We start from the raw sequence: 10,857 nt of genomic DNA, 5'->3' as shown, positions 1-10,857 counted from the left end.
TGGCGAGCAAATTGTCAGGTGGGCCTGGGAGCTCAGAGCAGAGCAGCAGGCACCGTGGGTGGGAGGGGGCAGTCCAGGAGCTGGGCTCCACCCTTGGTCCAGAGAAAAACTTCAGTAACTTCTCTTACTGGGTGGGAGGTCCGGGATGGCTTGGTGCCCAAGGAGGGTAGGGGGAGGCACTGCTGGAGAACCCCCGAGGCAGAGGGGAGGCAGCGGGGGCCCGGTGTGTGCGTGTGTGCGCACACGTGTGTGCGCACACGTGTGTGCTTGTGTGTGCCCCTGACTCAGCAGGGACGGCGGGCGGGGGTCAGAGACAGATGGGACGGTGGTGGGGCCGGCGAGGGGCTCGCGGGGCCGCCGTGACCCCGCAGGCACCGGGCTGACCCCGGGCAGGGCTCGCGGCGCCGGGGGTTCAGTGCTGCGGCCGGGGCGGGGCGGCCCCTTGCGGGCTTAGGGCGCCGGACCAGCACTAACGCGCCCGCCAGCAAATCTTTTGTCCCGGGCGGCGCTGAGCCAGCAGGGCTGCCGCCGGCTATATAGGGGCTGGCCGCCGGCGGGGCGGGCACACCATGGCGCAGCGCTCGGGAAAGGTGAGTGGGGCCCTCCCGGCCGGCCAGACGGTAACGGACGCCGCCCGCGCGCGGCCCGACACCCGCCGCCTGGCGCTGCCCAGGGGCCTCGGGAGACAGGGGCCGGACTGTTACTGGAGGCCCCTGTGCCTCTGACAGACCCCAGCAGAACTGGCAAAACTGCCTGCCCACCCCGGGCGGCCTGGCCTCTGTGGCGTGGGGGTGGTGCGGTCCCCATCTCCACCGCCTCCAGCACTGGCTCGGGGGCGGTCTGAGGGATTTTGGAATCTGGGGGCGACCGGTTCCCCCTGAATCTCTCTGGGCCATCGCCCAGGAGTGGTGTGGGAAAGTTGCAAATTCAGACCTCCGCCCCCCATTCTCTGCTCCCTCTCCTAGCAGATTCGTTGCAGCCTTTGGTGGCCAGGGGCCAAGTTCAGGGTCAGTGGGGAAAGCATTACTCAGTCTGCACTGGCTTGGTCAGGCTTCAGTAACCCACAACCCCTAGAGCCCCTCATGCCCCTGTGCACCCTCCCGGCAGGACCCAGAGGGACCCTGGGAGCTGGGAAGTCATGTCCTGGCTCTCAGAACTTCTGGGGGGCGGGAGGGTGAGGATGTAGAAGGGTAGTCATCCAAGACCGTGACCGTGACCTGGACCGTGAGGGTGACCTGGCCAGCGATGGCAGCAGTTACCAGCCACCAGGCACCGTTATTTGTACTTTGCCAGGGCCCTTCTAGGAGCAATTCTAGAAACCCCAAGAGTTATTGTGTGGTCGAATTTCACACTCCGTGGCAGGGCCAGTAGAGGTCGTGTTGTATAGTTTAGGGACAAGGGGAACCTGTCAGCGCCGTACTGCCGTAGGACACTGAGCTGGCGATGCTCCAGCTGTGACGCAAGCCCAACACCCGGGGAGGAGCCCAGCCAACAACAGGATAAGTTACATTGAAAATGCCCCGGTGCAGGGCCATGAAGCCCTGCACCGCGCCCTGATTTGTCTCTGTTGCGCTCACTCAGACTTTCCCACTAAGGGGCCCCATCCCAGGAACCTTTCTGAAAATTCAGTGTTTGGTTATGATGGTGGGGCTGTGGGTGAAATGCTTTCTTCTAAAAACACTTCCTTGGATGTTATGATTTAACAACGAACAAAGACTAAGTTGAAAAAATGCAGTGGGGGAGGTGCCTAGGGGCCTCAGTCGGGGAAGCGTCTGCCTCGGGCTCAGGTCATGATCCCGGGGGGGCCTGGGTTCAAGCCCTCCACATCAGACTCCCTGCTCAAGTGGGAAACTGCTTTTCCCTCTGCCCCTCCCCCTGCTCCTGCATTCTCTCTCTCTCTCTCTCTTTCAAATAAATAAATCTTTTTTTAAAAAATACAGTGGTGGGGGGGCGCCTGGGTGGCTCAGTGGATGGAGCCTCTGCCTTCAACTCAGGTCATGATCTCAGGGTCCTACAATTGAGACCCTCATCGGGCTCTCTGCTCAGCAGGGAGCCTGCTTCCCCCTCTCTCTCTCTGCCTGCCTCTCTGCCTACTTGGGATCTCTGTCTCTCTGTCAAATAAATAAATAAAAATCTTTTTTAAAAAATGCAGTGGGCGGGGCGCCTGGGTGGCTCAGTGGGTTAAGCCGCTGCCTTCGGCTCAGGTCATGATCTCAGGGTCCTGGATTCGAGTCCCGCATAGGGCTCTCTGCTCAGTAGGGAGCCTGCTCCCCTCTCTCTCTCTCTCTGCCTGCCTCTCCATCTACTTGTGATCTCTCTCTGTCAATTAAATAAATAAAATCTTTAAAAAATTAAAAATGCAGTGGGCGTTTGAAAAGAGCCTGTTTTCACATAGGCCCAGGGAGGAAGGGGAGTCCCTACCCCCAGATATCCACTGAAATTTGTCTGCTCAACCATGCCCCCCACCTCCCAGAGTGGGGAGGGCCAGGTCCTGGGTCTGACCTCAACCCACCTTCCCTTCATTCCTTCACCCTGCTAATGGGGTTGAGCACCTGCCGTCCGTGGCAAGCCTGGGAATCAGGGTTTAGTTGAGGGTGTTGGACACCAGGTGTTTGCTCCCAAGCCTGAAAGGACAGAACGCTCTGACCTCGAGTCCTCCAACCTGGCCTTTCTAGATCATCCTCTATGAGGGCAAGCACTTCACCGGGAGGAAGCTGGAGGTCTACGGGGACTGTGACAACTTCCAGGACCGAGGCTTTATGAACCGGGTGAACTCCATCCGGGTGGAGAGCGGCGCCTGGGTCTGCTTCGATCACCCCGACTTCCGCGGCCAGCAGTTCATCCTGGAGCACGGGGACTACCCGGACTTCCTCCGCTGGAACGGCCACAACGACCACATGGGCTCCTGCCGCCCCATCGGGATGGTGAGTGGGTCTCCAGCCAGGGGCTTCCTGCCAGAGAGACCGAGGGTCTGTGCTGCTCAGACGTGGGACAAAAAAATCTGGGAGCGCGGCCTTCCCAACTTTAAGATCTGACAAGGCCACGGGATGTTTAAGATGGAGAGATGCCCCCATGCAGACACCGCCTCCCCCCACACACACACCCGAGTGTGGGAAGGCATGAGACCAAACCATATTAGAAGTTTGGATTTGCAACCAGATGGGGAGAATATAGCTAAAGCCAGGCTGATCTGGGCCCGGGTTATCCACCCGTGCGGGTCATCCTGGAGCACTTTCCAAGAGACTTTGGATGTGAGGGGTGTCCCTACCCATGGTGAAGGAATGTTCGTGTCTAGCTGCCCTTACGGGGTGGGGGGGGGGTTCGAGGACCCAGCATTCCCATTCTTTTGGATTCTCCCAAGTTATAAGTGCCTGCTGAGCCGCTGGGAGGCCCACATGATCAGGGAGATGGCTGCTTCCCGAACCAGACTCTCAGCGTCTCAGCTCTGTGTCTGGTGAAAGATCTTTCCCCGGACGTAGGGTCCAGGTGGTGCCAGTGAACATCCGAGGAAGCCCCGGGAGGGTGCCTCATGGGCGTGGGGGGAGGGGGGCACTTTTCTACCGAGTTATAAAACCAGCTGGGCTTTGGCATCTCAAATTGTTAAGAATGCTTTCTTAGTATTTCCCCCAGGCCGTAGACATTTGGAAACAGGAATTAACAGGGCTGACTCTGGGTCTTGCAGAATGCGATTTCTGTGAAAACTACCCTGCGTATTTTTCGAATGCTCTTCTAAGAGCTATCCTTGGGGCCGGCTGTGATGTGGCTCCATCCCTGGCCGCACCCAGAGCTGGTCGTTGTGAGCTGGCCCTCCTCTGACTTTTGGAAATGCAAAGAATCTTCTAGGGCCCTATATACCGTCATTGCAGTGAGCCCGCAGGGATTTCAGCAAATGAGATTTCTGTTATTTGTTTTAGATTTTTGGCTTCATGTTTTAATAAAAGGTTCTATTACAGTTTGTAAAATATTATCATTTAAAGGCTTGTCCCTGGGGGTGCCTGGGTGGCTCAGTGGGTTCAAGCATCTGCCTTCGGCTCAGGTCATGATCCCAGGGTCCTGGGATTGAGCCTCGCATAGGGCTCTCTGCTCAGCGGGGAACCTGCTTCCCTTCCTCTCTCTGCCTGCCTCTCTGACTACTTGTGATCTCTGTCTGTCAAATAAATAAATAAAATCTTTAAAAAATAAAAATAAAAAAATAAAGGCTTGCCCCTGGCCTGCAGCCCCAGGGTGGAAATGAAGGGCAGAGGAATGCGTTGGGGCAGCTGGGGCAGGGGTTCCCCAGTGCCAGCACCAGAAGGAAACCCAGTGGTCTGGGTCCTGGTCGGAGCATGGCCACTATCTCCCAGGCATGCATCTGGCCCTCTAAGCCTTGGATTCTTGAGTTGACTTAAGAGGAGCTTGGACTGGGTCAGGGGCTTGGAAAACTTTGTAAAGTAATAGACCCTTTTCATCCGACGAGGTGCCACGCACCAGAAAAAGCGGAGTGCCTTGTTGACACTTGTGCCAGGGTGGTGGGCTCTCACTGCCTGCCCCCGCCCAGGCCTTCTTGGGTCCCTGGCTGCATGGGTGTCTGTGTAGGAAGGGAAACTCAGTGCGCTTTGCCTTCTTTCCTTCCTCTGCTCCCGCGGGACCCACAGCATGGGGAGAACTTCCGCCTGGAAATCTTCGAAGGCTGCAACTTCACCGGCCAGTGCCTAGAGTTCCAGGAAGACTGCCCCTTCCTGCAGAGCCAGGGCTGGTCCAAGAACTGCGTCAATGCCATCAAGGTGTACGGGGACGGAGCGTGAGTACAGGCTGGCGGGACCCTGCACAAGCCGAGTGTGGGCAGCCTGTCCCCCCTCCCCCTGCCCTGGAGGCCCATTCCCTCCCTCAGCTGCCTCCTCTACCCCAGGCGAGCACAGGGGACAGAGCCCCACCCCGCAGGCCTCCCAGGGAGACGGACATCACGGTGTGGCACTCACTCCTGGTGGACAGACTGTGGCCAGGAGGTGGGGGAGGGTTGGCCCAGGCATAGAGGAAGGTCATCTTATCTGCCCTCCCGCAGGAAGGTCATCAAAACCCGGGGCTAGCCTGGCTTCTGTTGGCCCCTGCTCGCTTGCTTCCTTCCATCAGCTGGGCGTGGGCGGCCTGTGTACCCACCGTGCTCAGCCACGCCGGGCCCCGAGCTGAGGCTAGAGGGTGACCTTGCCCCGCTTGTGAGTGGCACGGCTAGGACTGCAGCCAGGCGTTTGGCTTCAGGTTGGTGCCCCTGGTCTAGAGCAGAGAGGCCCCGAGACCTCAGCCCCATCCCGTCTGCGGAAGAGCCCCGCTCGGCCCCCAGGATCACGGCTCCCGTCTTGGCAGCTTAGGGATCCAGCTGCTGCCTGTGTGTCTGAGGTTGGGGCCAGGGAAGGCCACAACAGGTTCAAGAGGGAGGTCACGGGAGGGGCTGAATGGAGAGAGTGGCTGAGCCAGAGGAAGAACCGGACCCCCTTTCCCTGGGGCAGCCTGACCCAGAGCCCCGGGCGGCCCTGCTCCTCACCCACCACCTCTGTCATTCTGGTTCCATCAGGATTCATTCGGTCACGGCGGCCTTTCTCGGCCTCTCGGAAACCCCTTTTGCCCTAAGTTGACAGTAGTTGGGGATCTGGGGGGTCGAATTCCAGAACCACCATTTGCCTGGAAAACTGCCGGCCAGCTTGTGTCTCAGGAGGCCAAAATCCACCTTTGCATCCTGAGACCGTCGCTGTCACCCAGCACCCACCGGGGAACCCCCGGGGCCTCTTGAGAAAAAAACATGGGAAGGCAGGAGCTAAGAGTTACAGCCGCAGGGGCACGGGGTCTCCTACAGGCCTCGATTTGCCCAAGAGGAGATGGAGCCTCAGCGGCTGCATGTGCCCAGCCCCGTACTTGGACCCGGGCTCTGCTCTGCTCCCCCTTTGCCTCCTGTGACTTTAATTAGTTAGAGAGAGAGAGAGAGACAGAGAGAGAGAGAAAAGAGTAAGCCTTTGGCAAGGAGGAACTGCTGGAAGGTCTGGATGTGACCTCCTTCAGGGCCTTCCTAGGGTGTGATGGGGCCCTCCGGGCGGTGTCCCCACTGCCTCCCAGACTCAGGAGTTCACTCTGCTCAGTTCCGGAGTCAGCCCAGGATTGACCTGTTCCCACACACAGAGGGTCCCAGAGGGTACTTCCTGCCGCCTAAGGGCACAGTCCCTGTGCTATGGGTGGGCTTTGCCCCCACGTCCCCCACCCCCACCCCACGGCTCCCTTCCTCTTCCTGCCCATTCCTTCCCCGAAGTCACAGAAGGAAGGCCAGGAGGAGAAGCTTACTGAGGAGGCTCAGCCCGTGGGTGTGGGGAGATTGGGGGCACGGGAGGGGGGCAGTTGGGGTCCAGTGGAGGTCAGGGCGCAGGGAGGCCAGGGGGTGTGGGGAGGCCAGGATAAACCAGGTAGGCCCTGAAGGACCCTGTAGCTCACACACCGGGGCCTCTCCTGCCCTTCCTGACTCCTGACCGGAGGCGGAGTCAGGATGGAGAAGACGACCCCACGATGACAGGAGAGGAGATTGCTGGGCCAGCTGTCCCAAGCAGATCACTCACTCACTCACTCACTCACTCAGGGGGCTGTGTGGCCTCGGGCCGGATGGGCTGTAATTTCTGAGCGTGTCTCAGTGGAGAGAAAGTTCCTTCAACCGCAGAGAGCTTTGGGGTGGGAGGGCAAGAACTCTCAGGGCCACGGTAGGGGTTAACTGCTAAGTCAGAGCACCCCACAGCCTGGGCCCCGAGGGACCCCAGCAACCAGATCCGAGGCCTGTAGCCCCCCATTGCTTCCCACGGTGGAGAAGCAGAAAGGGAGCCTCAGAAGTGAGGAGGAGAGGCCTGGCTGAGGAAAGGCCGGTGTGACAAGTGGGCTCTGAGTCCCTGTGGCGGGGGGGGGGCAGCTGTGATCCGCTCCCTGCCCCCCTCTGCACCTCTCTGGCTCCAGACCCTGGGGGCGGGCCGGTCTCCTCTCCGGGCCAGGAAGGGAGGGATCCCGTGCTCAGCTGCCCCCCGGTCACCGGCCTCCCTCTGACACCAGGTGGGTCCTGTACGAGGAGCCCAACTACCGGGGCCGCATGTACCTGGTAGAGCGGGGGGACTTCCGCAGCTGCTCCGACTGGGAGGCCCACAACGCCCGCATCCAGTCCCTCCGCAGAGTGGTCAACTACTTCTAACTACTTCCGGCCCGCAGGCCCCGGGGCGTACCTGGGGCAGCCCCTTCCAGCCCCCCTGGGGCTCAGACCCTAGGGAATAAAAATCAGAGAAACCAGAGCTGAGCTGGCCTGAGTGATTTCCCGCCCCTCCCTGCCACCGGGCAGCCGATGGGGCACCCGAGGCCCTGGGCAGGAGGCGGCCACAACACAGCGTGGGGGGCTGGGGGGCCCAGAAGGACACCAGCGGGGGTGGGGGGGCGCTGTGGGGCACCCCCTGGGGAACCTGAGAGCTGGAAGGCATCTAAACGTCATGGAGTCAAACACTTTCCTTTCACTCGTGAAAAGCCCATGCTCTGAATGGGGAAGGGGGAGCCTGTGGTCCCCAAGCAAGCTTCAGGGGGTCCTCTGGCCCGGAGCCTGGACCAGCCAGGGTGAAGGGGAGAGAAATGGGGGGGTGGGGGAAGGGCCCGCCGCTCCCTTCTGGCTCTGCCTCTCCCTGACTCAGCAACTCGGGGCTGCCAGGCCATGTGGTCTTCTCCGCAGCCAAGAGCCTGACCCAGGGTTCACGAGTCTGCCTCTCTGGCTGATCTTGGCTTAGAGGTTTCCTGGGAAGGCCCCTCTGGAAGGATGGGCCGGGCCTGAGAGACACATTGCCCGTTGCGTCCTGTACCGGGGGCTTGGAAGAAGCTCGAACACGTGGACTCGGAACGGAATGGAGGAGGAGACGTGGAAGGAGCCGGAATGTGGAGCATCACTCCAGTCCCCAGCCTGCTCCCGGGGCTGGGCAGACCCAGGGGCTGGGCTCCTTTCTCCCCTCTGGGTGAATCCATGGAAACTCTTTGTGGCCTGGGCCCTCTCCAGGACACCGGGTCCATCCTGTTGGGGGGTGAGTTCAATGGAAGGGAGCACTGCCCCGGGGGGGGTGTCAGGGAGGAGCCTGTCCTGGAAGGTAGTGGGGTTTCTGGGAACAAGATGGTCCTTACTCAAGACACTTCCCCACCCACACTTCAGTGTCCGGCCTCCCCTCCCCCGTGAGAGGATGGGAACCTGCTGGACACTAGAAGTGGGACAGGTAACTCCTTCCCCCTTCCTGCAGCCCCCACCCCCACCGCCCCACCTGCACACCAGAATGGTGTGCAGCCTGGGCTTACTCTGGCTGTTCAAATGGAGGTGGAGATGCTCCTTCCACCTGGGTCCTCTCCTGTGGCCTGGGCTTCTGGGGACTCAGGGCCACTGGGCTCTTGGACACTTTTATGGAGATGGGTCCCAAAGACGCCTGTCTATTCCCCACAGCACCTGGACCGAGGCCCCTGACTGGAGGAGGGATCAGGGACCGCAGCAGTATGAATTGTTCCCAAGAATTCTGACCATTGGCTCAAGCCCCCGGTCCTGCTTTCCAAACCCCCCACACTCTGGGATCCTGGGGTCCCCTGCCCACCCCCACAGTTTGCCTCTTGACCGGCCATGCAGGCTCCCATCCCCTCCTTACCACACATCTTGCGTGTCCTTTTCCCAGTAGAGGAAAGGGGTCCCCACCAGGAAGGGCCCCTTCAGGCTGGACACTTCCTCAGGATCCCTATGGGAGAGAACTTGAACCCTGGGATTAATACGTAAACTGGAATTGAGCTGTGGACAGGCTGGGGATGGTAGGGATGGAAACTGGGGTTTAGGGAGGGAAATGGGGTCCCTGAAAGAAAGCCAGAAATCTGGGCTTGGGTCCTGAGTGAGGGAGAGGAGGAGGGCCATCCTGGTGGACTGTGAGGGTGGCGTTTGCCATGCCCCGCCCTGAGCCCCAGGTTCCCCGCTGAGACCAGTGGAGAAGGTGAGTCATCCAGAGCTCCTGCTGTTCACCCTGGGTAACACCTGCCAAGATCTGGGTGGCAAAGGCGTAGGGACCCCACGAGTCTGCTGGGGGACCCCTCTGAGCAGAGTTTATACTGTGGGCAACCGCGCACCTGCCCAGGATGGGGCGGAGGCCGTCATCCTGCCATTTGTACTGGGATCTACGGAGGGTGCGCTCTGCATCCCGCACTCCCCAGTCCACCTCCTGCAGCCCGGAGTGGAACCCCAGAGTCCCGGGCACTGTAGGACCGAGGTAGACCACGTGCAGACCCTCCATCCACACCCTCCCTCCTGAAAAGTCTCAGATCATGAACTTGAAGAAACCACCGCAAACCGACAGCAAACCAGTTCCCCTGTTCAAGCCCCGAACGAATGAACATTTAAACACACAGTCACCACATCTGAGCTGGGAGGAGCCTTTGTAGGAAATGATGCTCTTGTTGTTTTCATTTCTCTGCCAGTTTGTTCTGGGAGGTAGAACTTTTCTGTGTGAAGTCCACCACACTGGTCTCTGCTCTTATGGGCCCTGCCCACGGCTAGGACCCCATCCCTGCTCAGCCAGTCCCTCAAACCTGCCCCCAGGTCTGGGACAGGAGGGTCTAGGGTTCCAGCTGGCCCCAGGCTTCTAGGGTCCCACACCCCTTTACCTGCTGATGGTGATGATGGCCAGTGCGCGTTCGTCATGCTCTGCAAGGTGCAAGGTGCAAGGTTCCTCATTACGAACACTGATCCCAGGATGATAATAGTCCTGTCATCACCGCTGCGAGCAGGGGGACAGTCTAGGCAACGTTCCCGAGGTCACAGACAGGATTCAAATCCAGAGCTGGCTGACCTCCCTGTCCCCAGCCAGCCTGCTACCCCGCTCCACAGGTTTGCGGGTTGAGGCTGGGTTTATCGTTAAAGTAAGCATCACCCCACCCAGTGGCAATCACATTCTCCAAGCACAGTCCTCTGCCCTCATCCACACTCCCTGTGACGGGGAGGAAGGGAAGCGGGCATCCTCACTCTGGAGCAGGGCATGTGGGGTGAGGCAGGACCAGCCTTCTGCCCCCGCGGCGTGAACTGGGAGTGAAGCGGCCCAGCGGCTCGGGCTGCCCTCACGAACACCACCGCTGCGGGCTCCTCACCCTCCGGAGGCTGGAAGTCCACGGTCAAGGGGCCACGGGGAGGATTTCTCCGGAGGCCTGTCTCCTTGGCCATCTTCCCCACGTGACTTCATAGGGCCCTCCCTCTGCGTGCTGCTGTGCCTTGGGACACTAGACATTTTGGATTCCGTGCACCTGAGCTACCTCATTTTAACTTAATTACACCAAATAGTCACCTTCTGAGGTTCTGACAGTCAGGACCTAGGAATCTGGGGGGCACACATTTGAGCCCATAACGCAAACCAAGCAGCCTCAGGCCTTGGTGTCCTGCCCTGTGAAGTGAGTGCAAACCTATCGGTTGTTCCAACTGTATACAGTTGTAAAAACCAAGCAAGTAAGCCATGAGAAGGCGCTGTATGAATACGGGTCCTTGGAAGTAAGCCTCGTGTGCAAGGTCACCCAGTACACTGGGACGCAGGGAGAAGGAGTTCCATCGTGGGGGAACCCTAAGAGTCGGTACTCCCTATGATGTGACCCCAGACAGGTCACTGCCCCATACCTCAGTTTCCCCTGCTGCGCGGTGGGGATGGCCACAGCACCCCTTTCCCAGGGATTACGTGAGAACTGATTGAGGAAGCCCTCCCACGGGTCCAGTCCTCCAGAAGCCTGGGGGTGGGGGAGGGGCAGGCCTAGCAGCCCTTCCAGGCCTTCCAGAGGTTTCCTGAACTTGTCCCCTCTCCCCAACACTGAGGAATATCGGCA

General features: G+C 59.9%; 1 protein-coding gene across 1 annotated transcript; it reads left to right on the top strand.

Moving 5' to 3' along the window:
- The first annotated feature begins 569 nt into the window (after positions 1 to 569).
- CRYGN (crystallin gamma N) lies at positions 570 to 7,189 on the top strand. Its single transcript, XM_044244657.1, has 4 exons — positions 570 to 590; positions 2,676 to 2,924; positions 4,635 to 4,780; positions 7,054 to 7,189. Exons 1-4 carry the CDS (start codon positions 570 to 572, stop codon positions 7,187 to 7,189), a joined length of 552 nt encoding a protein of 183 aa, XP_044100592.1.
- The last annotated feature ends 3,668 nt before the right edge of the window (positions 7,190 to 10,857 follow it).

Source organism: Neovison vison, chromosome 4 (genome assembly GCF_020171115.1).
Source record: "Neovison vison isolate M4711 chromosome 4, ASM_NN_V1, whole genome shotgun sequence".
Taxonomy (NCBI): Eukaryota; Metazoa; Chordata; class Mammalia; order Carnivora; family Mustelidae; genus Neogale; species Neogale vison.
This window is presented reverse-complemented; position numbering and strand designations above follow the sequence as displayed.

What these genes read in the sequence shown, in the direction of transcription:
- CRYGN (XM_044244657.1), top strand. Translation starts at nt 570, where the DNA reads ATGGCGCAGCGCTCGGGAAAG. An exon ending in TGGCGCAGCGCTCGGGAAAG is followed by an intron (nt 591 to 2,675) that starts GTGAGTGGGGCC and finishes TGGCCTTTCTAG; the next exon opens with ATCATCCTCTATGAGGGCAA. An exon ending in AAGGTGTACGGGGACGGAGC is followed by an intron (nt 4,781 to 7,053) that starts GTGAGTACAGGC and finishes CTCTGACACCAG; the next exon opens with GTGGGTCCTGTACGAGGAGC.